Here is a 16,022-nt window from a genome sequence, read left to right on the forward strand (position 1 = left end):
TGGGTGTGAAGGGGGTGTGAGTCAGACCTGCCCCTGATTGGCTCAGCGCTGAGCCAACCAGAGGCAGATCTCACTCACACCCATTCATGAATTCATGAATGGGTGTGAGTGGGACCTGCCTCTGATTGGCTCAGGCTGAGCCAATCAGGGGCAAGTCTGAGTCACACCCCCTTCACACCCACTGCAGGACGGCCGCGCGGATCTCCGGCTGCCGGGAGCAGGTGAGTACATATATATTTTTTATTTTAACACATTTCTGGATGAATTGCAGGGAAGGGCTTATATATTTAAGCCCTTCCCGACAATTCATCCAGCGCTGTCCGGCAGCCCATTGCTTTCAATGGAGTCGGCTGTATTGCCGGCTCCAATGAATTCAATGGGCAAACATCGTTCTTCTCTGCCACAGCTCATGTGTCCAATACCATTGCAAAGCAATGGTTTCATAAAATCGCCGGACGCATGCGCATGCGCAAATCGCGGCTAAAAACGCCCGTGTGACTAAGGCCTTATCAAGCGTAAAGGAAAAGAGAAGGACACTCAATTTATAAAGTACACGGTCTCTTGTCTACTGATTAGTGTGTTTGCAATCTACCTCCAAAATGCTCAACTGGGTGTGTAATTTCTGACAATTTGGGCATGGCTAAACTCAGAAGGTAGCGATGCTCAATCACATTGCCTGGAGCACAAAAGTGGCACTCAATTGACCAGAAGTTCAGAAGAGCAGTTAAATTGTCCCGCCAAAATGACCATTTTGGCACATGGTTTTCCACTATTTGGGCGTGCAAATGCCAAAAGAGTGCCGCTATCTGCGTCGCTGGAGCGCACGTTCTTGTTGCCCAGCAACTGGAAATGGTTGGTGGATCAACAGTGTTACATTGCCCATATGAAAATTATAAGACTAGATTAAAAAATCATAATATGACTAAAGAAATAGGACTTAATTCACCATAAATACATAGAGGGACATAAAAATATATAAACAGTTAAGTTTTTTGTTTTTTTTCAATAGCATGTTACTGGATTGTAGGTGGGATTATGGTGAGAACACACTGTAATGTATAAACTGAGTAACTAAATAGATAAATGAGTATGGTGAAGATTATATGGCCGACATATGTGATGGAAACAGGAGGGGTTGAACCAGAGATTCACACAGACCGCCTAGGGAGGTAACGAGATTAGCGCCGTTTGGGTTGTTTAAAAATGGGTTGTTGAAATTTAAAATAATGAGTAATAGTAAGAAATGTATAAATTAAAATAGGTGGTCTGCTTAAAGTTTGAATATAAATTATTTTGACATTAGCTCAAAATGCAAGATGTTGGTTGTTACACCCCATGGTAGAAAAGCTCTTGAACAGGAAGACATTTCTATTAAAACATTGAAATAAAAATTATATAGATTAAACCAAAACATAAAGTAAATATGAAGTTATTTATCGTAAAAAGGTAACCCGAAATTTAAAACCTCAAAATTTTGTGCGCCTATGTGCGCAAAAAAATACACTCCACGGATGTACAAAATGCGCGTGACCGAAGCCCCGTGCATTTTTATAAAAATAGTGTGTGGAGCAGCTGTGCTTGTAGAAGCGCAGCTGCTTCATGAACGCCCCCCCCCCCCCCCATCACTGAACACTGTGACAGCACTGTCAAAGTGTTCAGTGATGATGGGACTCCTTGCAGGGATGAAAGAATCCCCTGCTACAGCTGTGACAGCTTTGGGGAGCGCGATACCATCCAATTGTTTTCAATGGGACCGGCGCTGCTGCTGCCCCATAGAAGGCAATGAGATGAAGGCAACCCCTGCTGCAATTCATTTTCAGGAAGGGGGGGTGCTTGAAATATAAGCCCTACCCTAAAAATAATCCCTAGCTGTGAAAAAAATAAATAAATGAACCCACCTAGAAGCAATGTCTGGCTCTTCTCCCCATCCCTAGAAATCTTCATCTGCCTTCTGGTGGCCAGGTATTGAAAAATCTCCGCCTCCATAAAGTGCTGCCTCTGATAGGTTGAGTGCTGTGTCCAATCAGAGGCAGCACTCACCCATTCATTGAATGACAGCTGAGCAGTGCCTCTGTTTGGTCAGAGCGCTCAGTCAATCAGAGGCAGTGCTCAATGATTCATTAAATTCACAGCTAGGGATGATTTTCGGGATAGGGCTTATATTTCAAGCCTCCCAAAAGAAGAATCGCAGCAGGCGTTACTGTCATCCCACTGCTGTCAATGGGGTGGCTGTCAATGGGGTGTCCTCGCTGCAGACCCCTCATCACTGAACACTGTGACAGTGCTGTTACAATGTTCAGTGATGAGAGGACTCCTGGTGGTTTATGTTCTTTCTTCCACTATGTAAACATAGCCCAGGAACTTAATGCTTTTTTTTTTCTATCCACCCTCCAAACAAAGTCCCCCCCTGTCACTGATGTCTTTACGCGCAGCACGGACCTTACTGGCACGCATTTAAAGCATGCATGTCCTATCTTTTGTAGGTACGAGTATTTTGAGCCTCTAAAAAATGGAAATGTGAGCACTTCATAGGAAACCAATGGTTCTAACAGATGTGATTTTTTTGCGCACATAGGTGTGCAAAAAAAAAACCAAACGCTCATCTGACGCAGCCTGAGGTGTAAGTGTTCTCATCCGGAAAATAGAAAACATTTAATTTCTCCTTAATGTCAAAAATTCCCCTTGAGGAATCTTTTCCAGTGGTGTCAAACGCATGTAGGTGAGGTCACTATCATGGTGGCCAAGAAAATGTTTGGAGGCACCATGCTTCGTGAACCCCATCTGGATATTCCAGCGATAGTGGTTTGCTCTAGTTTTCAGCAAGTAGGCAATCCAGCAAGTAGATGTAGGTCAAACCACAATTCATAAAGTCCCTAAGGGGTATTGATTTAATTGTCCTGTATCAATCTCCTTCCATTTATAATAAATGTTAGAGCAACACTTACAACCCCCGTATTCCACACTTAAAGGAGTCTTTTAATGATGGGCCCATGGCTGATCGAATGCTGTGGAGAGCGCTCTGTTTGCAAGGGTGAGAAGGTTCCAAAATAGCAGCCTATGGAATTTTAGTAATTAAAAGAGGATACCCCCATAGAGTTTCCCAATTTTGCTCGAAATATTCTTCAATAGGGAATGTTGGGAGTTACATTGGGTTCTAAACGATATTTTTTGTTTAATATAGCCATGTTGATGATAAAATAATGTTATAGCTTTTGAAAAGTGGAAATACCCCCCCCCCCCCCAAAAAAAAAATAAAAAAATTGTTGATCCCTACTGTATATTATTGGCTCTATACAGACTGTTGTTTTTCACATCTTGATTTCCCTTCATCATTGAAGCTCCAAGATGATGAAGTCAACTGTGTAAGGTTTAGATTTAATGCTTTATACACAGTGTTCAGTAGTGAGGGGACTCCATTAGGGGATGAAGAAATTACAAAAATTACAGAAATTGCAAAAGTTACATGTGGTATTCCATTATTTGGAAAGAAAAGAGGTGGGGTTGATACAAAAGGTACAGGGACAGGAGGTGGAGCAAGGGGGAACACAGCAATATGACGATAATATGTGATATACAGTATTTTTCGGACACAAACGGGGTAGGGGTAATATAGGAGGTCTGGGACAGGAAGTGTACAGGATAGGCAAAAGTGGATAGCCATAGGAATAGACAGAGGGAATATTATGGGGATGGGGGACTAGATTATTGGTATGCTTCTATGAAGAGGTGTGTCTTTAAGGTACATCAGAAGCTCTGTGTGTCAGGGATTGTCCGGATGTTGTGGGGTAGAGCATTCCAGAGGATTGGTGCTGCTGTAGAGGAATCTTGGAGGCGAGCATGTGAAGTTAGAAATAGAGAGGTGTTTAGTCTGAGTGTGTTGGCAGAACGGAGCGCATGGGTGAGTTATGTATGGACAGGAGGGAAGCGATGTACAGTGGCGCGCATCATGGAGAGATATAACACAGTAGCATATTAGATATTTAATGGGGTTTTGTCACAGAATAAAATTTCTAGCTGCTGGACCCGCCTTCCCCCCTTAAATTAATAAAGCATTCTTGCCTCTCCTCAGCCCTGAATGGAAGTTAGTTTACTGCTGCTTCCAATCAGAGGTTGAACTCCTTGCATCAGTGCTAATATTCTGGGTGGTATGATGCCAGGAGTTTGGGACAGTGTTGCTGCAGACTCTGATTGGCTGCAGCAATCACCTGACTTTTTCCAAGCCGTACAACCCCAGGCCAGTGCTGGGGCAATGGTCGCCATTTACCTGCATCCCAGGGGGACTGACGATTGGTGAGTATAATCTATTTTGTATTTTACGTGGGGTGCAGAAGTTAGTAATTTTATTTTTTTTTTTGTGATAAACCCCCTTAAAGGCAAGTTTCAGCTGAGGATATTACGGACACATTTCCTCGTCTGTGATACTGACGTGTGTTCCAGTCCAACCACGAGTTTTACTGACCAGAATTCAAAGCATCATAGGTCCCAATAATGCTCTGAGTTCGGGTCAATAAACCTTGCGGTAAAAATCCCATTATTGTGTTTATCATCTTTAGGGTACACGCACAACAACGTTTTTTCATTCATTTTCAGATCCATTCATTTGATAGGGGAAAATTCACATATACTTTTTTGTTTATTTGGATGAATAGTCCAAGAAAAAGAAATTTCAGCATGTCCCGTTCTTGTCCGAATCTCAGCTGATAATAGTACATCACTGTGTAGTGTCCCGCACATCGGATGCACATGGATGGGATGGCCAAGTGTTAACTGATCACCGTTATGTCCGAGAATCTCGGGCGCAACTTTTTAAATGTCTGTGCTTATGTATCCTTAGACCGTACTTATATTGGCGCATGCAAGACTGATCCAATACTGAACTTTTAATATGCATTCTTGCCTGTTGGTGCGATGTGTGTTTTGTGAAAAAAAGGCATCGCTGCACATGAGATTTTCACGTGTGTTAAATAGCATGTTGTACAAATAGTAAAATAGAAAAACAGAACATTTACGGTGCACTCGCATAAACACCGTACAGCATGCGATGGTGGTGCAAATGTTTTTTGTTCCAAAGAAAATAATAAGCAGTATCACCCAAAAATAGGACATTCTGCGATCAGTTCAAGAGAAAAATGGCTCATGTAAATTAACCCATGTAAAATAATGGGCTCTTTTCATGTGCAATTTGTGTGCATCCCGAAACGCAGAGAAATCATACTAAAAATCACCCATCTAAAAACACGCATATTCATTGCTGTCTTTGAATCAACTATAATACAGAGATTTGCAGGGGGAGGGTTACATTGTCTTCTCTTCTTCCCTTTCAGGATCCTCAGCTGATATCTTCTATATCAGATAATATTCCTGATTGACCCGACAAGGATGGAGAGGAACCGGGACAAGATGGCGGAGAGTATATTCAACCTCACCCTAGAGATACTCTTCCGGCTTACAGGAGAGGTGAGAGATTCTGGGGATGACGTCACGCTCCATCATTCTTATCTATGTCAGTCTCTGGTCACATCTACGGCAGAGGATTTACTGCTGATTCATCATAAATGCCGGGAAAATAATAGTCAGTTGCTCTGTTCTGGTAGAATGACGGAAACCTAACAGGTCTACTATAAGGCAATTAGAGGTTGGGGGTCATTATTGTCTGTCATCTAACAGAACCAAAGCTCTGATCATTTTGTTCTTCTGGTCCTGTGACTGAGTAGAACAACGGAGATGATGAACACAGATGTGAGGAGAATCCTAAGAACTATTGGCCATAACTGGAGACATGAAGGACTCTGGGAATGTCTGCAGTGATATTTATGGATGTATCTCCCCATAAACAGGATTACACGGTAGTGAAGAAGACTTCTAGTGACGGCTGTCAGGCCCCGATGTCTGATGGATGGGGCAGACCCCTGAGCCCAATCATAGGGCCTCCACCTCACCCCCTGATACTGGAGGAGCTCAATGAGCAGAAGATCCTAGAACTCACCAACAAGATGATTGAGCTGCTGACTGGAGAGGTGACGCTGCTGGGAATGCTGGGACATTATACAGTAACGCTATGGCGGTATAAGGTGCCTGGGTGATGACGGTGTCATTGTGTTGTCAGGTTCCTATAAGGTGTCAGGACGTCACTGTCTATTTCTCCTTGGAGGAGTGGAAGTATTTAGAAGTACACAAGGATCTATACAAGGACGTCATGATGGAGGACCACCAGTCCCCCCCATCACCAGGTAATAGACAGGACTAAATCCACACAGCCTTTATTATTTGTATGTAGAGAATGAATTCAGTGGCTGTCTGTGTTTTCTGCAGGTAGAACCAGTAAGAAAATAGCAGCAGAGAGATGTCCCTATCCTCTTCTTCCACAGGATGATCAGGTAGATGGAGAGAAGGTCTCATGAAATCTCCCCTCTGGTCAGTAGGATGGCTGGCAAGGTCTTGTCTTCAGTCTAATTATATGACTAGCTGATATACCCGGCCTCATGTTGTTTGCACTGAAAATTTTATGAAGTCAAGGTTACTTTAGAGTAACTGAGGAATAAAATGTGTATACACATAGAGGAGCATTAGATTTTTCTCAGGCTGTGTATACCAATGTCCCTCTGCAGAATGTGCCACCCCTCACAGTTTCCTAATTTAGGACCTAAAGAATGCTTGCACCAAATTTTACGCTTGTACGACAACAGGAAACTACATTACATAGGGGTGCACTTACCTTTGCAATTAGCATTAAATAATTGTCTTGTGACCCCTTTACTTTCCCTATTTAGGAACTAAAGAATGCTCCTGCCAAAGTTCATGTTTGTCCGACACCGGGAAGTTAGAGAATTAGATTTGGTATATTACACAGGGGTGCCAGTACTTTTGCACTTAGCATTGAATTTTCAAGTTGTGACCCCTTTACTTTTCCTATTTAGGACCTAAGGAATGGTCATGCCTAATTTCTTGTTTGTACGAGATCATGAAGTTAGAGAACTAGATTTGGTACATTACACAGGGGTGCCAGTATTTTTGCAATAAGCATTGTAGTTTCGACTTGTGACCCCTTTACTTTCCCTATTTAGTAACTAAAGAATGCCCCTGCCAAATTTCATGTTTGTACGACATCGAAAAGTTAAGAGAATTAGATTTGGTACATTACACAGCTGTGCAAATACATTTGCACTTAGCATTGAATTTATGAATTGTGATCCCCTTACATTTCCTATTTAGGACCTGAAGAATGGTTTTGCCAAATTTCATGTTTGTGCGACATTGGGAAGTTAGAGAATTAGTTAGTCAGTGAGGGCTTTCACCTTTATATATATATACTAACTGTTATGCTCGGCCTTGCCCAATTTAATTTGAAACAGGTGCTTACATGTTATTTGCACGGAAAATTTTATGAAGTCAAGGTTACTTTAGAGTAACCGATGAATAAAATATGTATACATATAGAGGAGCATTAGATTCTCCTCAGGCTGCATGTACCGATGTCCCTCTGCAGAATGTGCCACCACTCCCACTCTCCCCATAGGACTTAAAGAATGCTTGCGACAAATTTCACGCTTGTACGACACCAGGAAGTTAGAGAACTAGTGGTGAGTCAGTCAGTAAGTGAGTGAGGGCTTTCACACACACACACACATATATACTTATATATTGATAATTCTGTAATGAGAAACAGACATTAGATCTCCGCATCTTGTCACTATTTTCTGGTTCTGGAGACTTCTGGTTGGAATAAAGAAGCAACAGGATGGAGTTATACAGGAGACCTGCAGCTATTTGGCCCAGATCACTACTGCTGTCATGTCATTCCGGCTCCTCATACTAATTAATGACCTTTTCTGGCCATATAAAACCTTCCACACGACTTCTCCAACTGTGTGATGACTTTTACAATATTTATTTCACAGCTGGTGAAACTGGAGGAAGATCCGATCCCTATTGATGCTTCAGAGACACATGTGAGGGGGAATAAGCTATGCAAGGAGGCGATTCCTACAGATAACCCCCCAGGTGAGACTACATGTAGGGAAGAGTCTGTGTTGTCAGGGTTTTCTGCTGAATGTTGCTTATTTAGCCCAAAACAATGTTAAGAATTTTTTTCATAATACGCTACTAGAGATGAGCGAGCGTACTCGGAAAAGCACTACTCACTCGAGTAATTTGCTTTATCCGAGTATCGCTGTGCTCGGGTCTGAAGATTCGGGTGCCGGCACGGAGCTGCAGGGGAGAGCGGGGAGGAACGGAGGTAAGATCTTTCTCTCCCTCTCTCCCGCCCGCTCTCCCCTGCTCCCCGCTGCGACTCACCTGTCAGCCGCAGCGGCACCCGAATCTTCAGACCCAAGCACAGCGATACTCGGATAAAGCACATTACGCGAGCGAGTAGTGCTTTTCCGAGTACGCTCGCTCATCTCTATACGCTACTCAAATAAAAATTAAGGCAACTTTTAAGTCACATTAGGAGTAAAACTATCAGTCCCGCACACATTGACTCCAAATAGCAGTTTTTTTAAAATCCATATTAACCTCTTAAGGACGCGGCCCTTTTTTTTTCCATTTTTGTTTTTTCTTCCCCCTTTTAAAAACAATCATAACTCTATTATTTATCCATCTGAGGGCTTGATGTTTTGCAGGACGAGTCGTATTTTTCAATGGCACTATTTAATCTACCATGTAATGTGCTGAAAAACTTCTGACAGCCATAACATTTTTGTTTTTCCGTGAACATAATTATGCAAGAACTCATTTTGTGCGAGACGTCCTGGAGTTTCTGTTAGTACCATTTTAGAATACATACGACTTTTTGATTGCTTTCTATTCCATTTTGTCTTGGAGAAGAGGTGACTAAAAAAGCATAATTCCCTTTTTTTTTTTTTTTCTGATGACGTTCATTGTGCGGGGTATACAATGGGTTACATTGATGGGTTGGACCATTACAGACACATGTAATTTTGTTTTATAATTTTTTTTATTATTATAAATGTGGCAAAGGGGTGTTTTTTAAACTTTTAATAATTTTTATTTATTTTAATAAATAGTAAAACTTTTAAAACTTATTTTTACTATTTTTTTAGTCCCCATAAGGAACATGATCTTGCGCTGCTTTTAAAAATCTCTAAGTGGGTGAAGTGGGAAGAGGACCACAGCTGCACCCCTTTGGGGTGGGGGTCATTTCTACGGTTTTCAGGGTGCAGTAAAAATTATATTTCTTAATTCTGAGGGTCAGTACGAGTACAGGGATACTAAATTCATACAGTTCTTTAATATGTAATAATGCTTAAAAGGTAAATACATTTTAAGAAAAAATGTTTTTCTGACGCTAGATTTTACCTGCATTATTTTTTTCATTTTTCCTTTTTTGTGGGGTGACCTGTAGTTTGCATTGGTACCATTTTGGGGAACATATAACGTTTTGATATTCATTTTTTTTCTTAGAGTGACCAAAACCAATGCAATTCTCCCACTCTCTATTGGGTTTTTTTTTCTGACGGAGACCTAAGTAGATCTTTATAGATACAGTGATACCAATTTGTAGATTTTTTTACTTTACTTTAGATTTTTACAATCCTAATAAAAAAAAACACTTTATTTCTCGACCATTGCATTGGGAGACACAGTTGAAGACCATGGGTATAGCTACTGCCTCTAGGAGGTGGACACTAAGCAAAAAAAAAGTGTTAGCTTCTCCTACCAGCTACACACCTCCTGCACAAACCAGCTAATCAGTTTTAGCTCAGAGTCTCGGAGCTCTACTGTCTATGGTAGTCAGGTGAGTATTTTCTACACTGAGGTAAGTATTCTCTCCTCCCTCTTTTCCTTCCCCTTTCTTTTTACCACCGCCACTGCAGCCACCTTTCTTTACTCCACTTCCAACCCCCCCACCCACCCACCGAAACCAGTCTACCTATACCGAGCCCCCTAGCAGATGCTCCTTGGGGTGGCATATTGCTGGGGAGTATGAAGATTTCCCTATGAGAGACAGTTCCATTTCCTCTTTTTTTGCAGGCCTTCTTACAGCTTGGGAAACCGCTGCGGTGGTCCCGCTGGAGAAAGGCAGTATCTTATGTGGCTACAGCCCAGGGGGATGCTGCAGGACTGCTTCTCCTTTGTCCTTATCCCAGGTGGCACTGATTTTCATTGCCCATTCTTGACTATCTAATAATGTTTCTAAAGCTATTTGTGGTAAGAGTTCTCATCTACCAGAAAACAAAGCCAGCCATGTGTGGTTCTGCACAGAAGAGGAGGCTCCAGTTTTGTTTCTTTTGCCACTCCAAAACATAACGCTCTCCTACAAACTGCGCCCATCCTGGGGTCCCTGGCCACTATACTCCAAGTCCGCCTATACTAAATATGTGTATGGCTGTTCAGAACCAAGGCAATCAGAGTGGGGTGATGACTTTTCCTATTCAAGGAGACCTAACTCACTCATGGCTCAGACATCTATGTTCAGAAGGTTATCTCTTCGAGCTATGCCATATAGTTTTCTACAAACTCCAAGATTGCTTCTTCAGTTCCAAAATTCTGGTCTTTCCTTCATAGTGCAATGCTTTGGCTTATGCGATACACACACTCTCTCCTCTCAGGGTGTAATTGTCCCTGTTTTGCCATAAACAGTGCAGGGGGTTCTGTTCATATCTCTTCATGTTACCCAAGGAGGACAGCACTGTCCGACCCGTTCTGCATCTGAAGAGATTAAATCAATATGTCAAGGTTCAACAGTTCAGCGTAGAGTTGTTGAGATGTCATTGCGTCCATGGGAGTTTCTGTCATTCATTGATATTAAGCAATTCGCCTAGTGATTTCTTCTTAAAGCTTCTGTGCTCTGTAACCTTACTAGCTGCATGAGCCATGGTAAGGAGCAACAGCTGAGAGCTTCAGTTGTATGTACTAATTAAACGTCAATGCATTGAGAAAAGCACAAAAAATAAGCTTATTGGCTGAAATAATTGATCCTTTAGGATGGCTGTCAGTAGATTAGGTGCTCCACAAATTATTGTGGCTCCTGTGAATGGGAAAACCCTTTAGCATTTTATATACAAATGTCATAAACTATCAGTATAATTGTAATGCTATATTTAAAAATATTAAAATCCATTTTATTCTTGGCAGATAACGACACCAGGAGCTCACAGGGACATCTGATATCAACAGATTATGAAGTGGAAGATCCTGGTATCATAGAAGATACAAATGAAAAGCCTGCTATTATACCAAATATGCCCTCAGCCCTTCACAGCAAAAATCTATCTTCTGATCCTTCTAAACAGGTTCCATCTTCGGATTCATTACAGAATCTTAAACAAAATAAAATTTACAGAACAGATGTTGAACAACAAAGAGTTCACACAGAGGAGAAGCCATATTCATGTTCTGAATGTGGGAAATGTTTTAACCAAAAATCAAGACTTGTGTTACATCAGAAAATTCACACAGGGGAGAAGCCATTTTCATGTTCTGATTGTGGGAAATGTTTTAACCGAAAATCAAATCTTGTGTTACATCAGAGAATTCACACCTTGGAGAAGCCATATTCATGTTCTGAATGTGGGAAATGTTCTAACAATAAAGCAGATATTGTTAAACATCAGAGAATTCACACAGGGGAGAAGCCATATTCATGTTCTGAATGTGGAAAATGTTTTAACCAAAAATCAAGTCTTGTGCTACATCAGAGAATTCACACAGGGGAGAAGCCATTTTCATGTTCTGATTGTGGGAAAGGTTTTAACCGAAAATCAAATCTTGTGTTACATCAGAGAATTCACACAGTGGAGAAACCATATTCATGTTCTGAATGTGGGAAATGTTTTAACCTAAAATCAAATCTTGTGTTACATCAAAGAATTCACACAGGGGAGAAGCCATATTCTTGTTCTGAATGTGGGAAATGTTTTAACCAAAAATCAAGTCTTGTTTTACATCAGATAATTCACACAGGGGAGAAGCCATATTCATGTTCTGAATGTGGGAAATGTTTTAACCTAAAATCAAATCTTGTGTTACATCAAAGAATTCACACAGGGGAGAAGCCATATTCTTGTTCTGAATGTGGGAAATGTTTTAACCAAAAATCAAGTCTTGTTTTACATCAGATAATTCACACAGGGGAGAAGCCATATTCATGTTCTGAATGTGGGAAATGTTTTAACCAAAAATCAAGTCTTGTTTTACATCAGATAATTCACACAGGGGAGAAACCATATTCATGTTCTGAATGTGGGAAATCTTTTAACAATAAAGGAGATCTTGTTAAACATCAGAGAATTCATACAGGGGAAAAGCCATATTCATGTTCAGAATGTGGGAAATGTTTTAACCAAAAATCAAGTCTTTTGAGACATCAGATAATTCACACAGGGGAGAAGCCATTTTCATGTTCTGAATGTGGGAAATGTTTTAACCGAAAATCAAGTCTTGTGTTACATCAGAGAATTCATACAGGGTAGAGAAGATATTTTTATGTTCTGAATATGGGAAATCTTTTCACACATACATATATGTTCTTATTAAACATTATAAAAAACACAGAGGAGAAGCCACATTCATGTTAAGAATATGGGAACTGTTTTAAACATAAATCACATCTTGCTGTACATCAGACATGTATTTTCCTGATTGTGGAAAATGTTTTAAGCCGAAACCAACTCACATTAAAAATCAGAAAATTCACACAAGGGAAGAAGCCATTTTTATGTTCAGAATGTGGGGGAAAAAATCCATTTACATGTTTAGATTGTGGTGAATGTTTTATGCATCATTTACATGTTTAGATTGTGGTGAATGTTTTATGCATAAATCAACTCTTGTTACTCATCTGAGAATTCACACAGGGGAGAAGCCATTTTCATGTTGAGAATGTGAGAAATGTTTTGTATTCAAAAGATTTTTATTGAAACTTTAAGGGTAATAGACAAAACACGAATACAATAAGGTATCAAAGATTTAACATATAAGTTGTGATGAAGTAAATTGTTTAACTTGTCCTATTGTCTTTTGCCTAATAACAATTGACTCATATTTTCATGTAAACTTAGGAGTAATTTTGTTGGTGACATATGCCACCTCTCCGTATATACCTCTCAAGTATGAATATACCTGAAGGCCTGCTTATGATAATCGGAATGGGCTCGGCCTATGGTGTAATTCTACCGTTGTTTGGTTGGCTGCAATCTAAACATAAATTTAATTAAGAAACCAAGTAACTAAGTTTAAAAATGAATAAGAAAAAGAAAAAAAATGTTTTGGGAGGGGGAAGGTAATAATGCACGGTACCTAGGAATAAGGAAGATGAAGAGTAGAGAAGCAGAAAAGGAAGATAGAAAGAAGGAGAAGAAAGAAAGGAAGCAGCAGCTTTGAAGATGTGGACTGCGAGTGATGAATAGGGATAGTCTATTGGGTGACTGCTTAAATAGATTTATAGATGTTAATAGAGTTGAAGCTCCCATTCTCTCCCAATCCAGTATCTGAGGAATCCAAAAAGCCCCTTGTCTCTGACAAAAATTTAGACCTTGTCCCATCTTCATCCTTAGCTTAGTTGCATAGTGGTGGAAGAAATCCAGAATACAGTCACCTCTTGTGACCTTATGGTACAGTTCAATATTAGATAGCCCTGCACCTCCTGCCCTTCCTAATTTTTTTAGGGAGCAGACCTTCCACTGAAAGAGGTATCATTCTTAGAGGTGTTTGGCTTCATCTGGGAGAATAGATATATTTAGTATTTCTGACTTTTGTGTGTTTGATTTAAAATAGCTAAGTATTAGAGATGAGCGAGCACCAAAATGCTCCGGTGCTCGGTACTCGAGTCGAACTTTCCGTGATGCTCGAGAGCTCGTTTCAAGTAATGAACCCCATTGAAGTCAATGGGCGACTCGAGCATTTTTCTATGGGACCGATGCTCCGCATAGCTGATGATTTGTGAAACACCAGAAAACATCAAAAAGTCATGGAAACACCACAGAAACGGATACGGAAGGGCAGGGGCAGCATACATGGCTGCATCTGATGCTCCCAGGTCCCACTATTAAGCCAAAATGGGGGCAAGAGTCTGGCGGTCACCCCCCTAACAATTTACTTTGGACAAACCCTCATTAGCAAGGCACATGCGCTGGCACATCTTAGCCAAGCACCACATTACCTGCAACCAAGGACAATCACTGCCTGCAATTGACCCTGCTGCCTCTTCTCCTGGGTTACATGCTGGCATTGCTGTCCAACCCCCCCGCACGACCCTGCGTCCACAGCGCACACAAAAGTTTCCCTGCGCAGCGTTCAGCTGCCCTCATGCCACACGCTCGCTTCATAGCCACACCACCCTTATGTCTATTTATAAGTGCGTACTGGATGATGAGGAACCAAAGGCACACACTGCAAAGGGTTGACAGGGCCAGGCAGTGACCCTCTTTGAAAGTGTGGGCGGTAGCCCACAATGCTGTTGAGAATTGATGATAGATTGACGTACCAGCCTCCACCTTGTGTGACCCAAAGTGCCATGAGTTACATAGCAATGGGAAATCCATGTGTCCCCACACAATTCATTCTGTGTAGGTGTCAGATAGCTGAACGACGCGCTAGGAAAGCCATCTGTGCCCTACCCAAGTCATTCAGTGTATTTGTGCCAGATAGCTAAAACACCGCAATGGGAAATCTTTGTGCAGCCACAGCATAGGTGAGCCCATGAAACCCAAGGAAAATATTAAACATGAAGCAATTACAGTGCCCAAACATGGCAGACTTTCACTCCGCCCCAGAGCTCGGCCTCTGCACACACCCTTAGTAATCGTGGGCATAAAGTGGACTCCAATGCTAGTACAGCTGTGAAGGTCTCATTAAATCAGTTACGGTTGCTTTCATCGCTCCAAAGACTGGATGAACCAGGATGTATAGGCAGACCCCAGTAACATTTCTGCTGCAAAAGAATAGGCGGACCCCTGTAACATTTCTGTAGCAGAAGTATATGCAGACCCCAGTAACATTTCTGTAGTAAAAGTATAGGCAGACCCCTGTAACATTTCTGTAGCAGAAGTATAGGCAGACCCCTGTAACATTCCTGTAGCAAAGGTATAGGCAGACCCCAGTAAATTTCTGTAGTAATAGTATAGGTGGACCCCAGTAACATTTCTGTAGTAAAAGTATAGGCAGACCCCTGTAACATTTCTGTAGCAAAGGTATAAGCAGACCCATGTAACATTTCTGTAGCAAGAGTATTGGCGAACTCCTGAAACATTGGTGTACCATGAGTGTAGGTGAAGCCCGGAAAAATTAGTTAGATAACAGTATGGGTGAGGGCCAGAAAAATTGGTGTACCAAGAGTACAAGTGTACCCCTGAGAAATTGCTCAACCGCGAGGGCAGGTGAAACCCATAAACATTTTTTAAAGATACAGCTCTCTGTTACCTAGTTTGTAACAAAGCCTGGAGGCAGCCCTGTGAAAAAAAATGGTTTCTGTTAAAGTATCAATACTTTTGAAACATTGAAAAATTCTACCAAAAATTATAAATAGAGCCTTTTGGGCCGCAGAAAAATTGGCAGTTCAGTGTGATGACATGCTATTTTAGGAGGAGGAGTAGTAATATCCAAGAGTGATTGACAAAGCTAATTCCCCCTTTTTTCCGGTGATAGAGAATGCTTTTTTTCTCCGATTGCAGGGAAAAGAATCATTAGGTTCCGCTCCTCTCCGCTGGCGGAGTAGAGAATTCTGGGAAAATCCAGCCTTTGTTTATCTTTATGAGTGTAAGCATGTCAGCACTGGCAGTTGACAGGCGGGTACGCTTATCCGTGATGATTCCTCCAGCTGCACTAAACACCCTCTCTGACAAGATGCTAGCGGCAGGGCAGGCCAGCACCTCCAGGGTGTACAGCGCAAGTTAGTGCCACATGTCCAGCTTTGACACCCAATAGTTGTGTGGAGCAGAGGCATCACAGAGGACGATGGTATGATTGGCTACGTACCCCCTCACCATCTTTTTACAGTGCTCCCTCCAACTCAGCCTTGACTGGGGAGTGGTGATACAGTCTTGCTGGGGACCGATAAAGCT

The 16,022-nt window shown here is 41.5% G+C and overlaps 1 protein-coding gene across 2 annotated transcripts in view; it reads left to right on the top strand.

The window, feature by feature from the left end:
• The window catches only part of LOC136624354 (zinc finger protein 300-like), a 253,017-nt gene that overhangs the window by 145,329 nt on the left and 91,666 nt on the right, over positions 1 to 16,022 (top strand). Inside the window, exon 8 of one of the 2 annotated variants that reach the window (XM_066598309.1) lies at positions 11,409 to 12,468. The exons of the other annotated variant lie outside the window; for it this stretch is intronic. Within the exon in view, the coding sequence (XP_066454406.1) occupies positions 11,409 to 12,434 (1,026 nt within the window). The 3' untranslated portion in view covers positions 12,435 to 12,468. Of the gene's footprint in view, positions 1 to 11,408; positions 12,469 to 16,022 lie in introns of those variants that run through there. 2 annotated transcript variants of the gene reach the window in all.

Source organism: Eleutherodactylus coqui, chromosome 4 (genome assembly GCF_035609145.1).
Source record: "Eleutherodactylus coqui strain aEleCoq1 chromosome 4, aEleCoq1.hap1, whole genome shotgun sequence".
Classification (NCBI taxonomy): domain Eukaryota; kingdom Metazoa; phylum Chordata; class Amphibia; order Anura; family Eleutherodactylidae; genus Eleutherodactylus; species Eleutherodactylus coqui.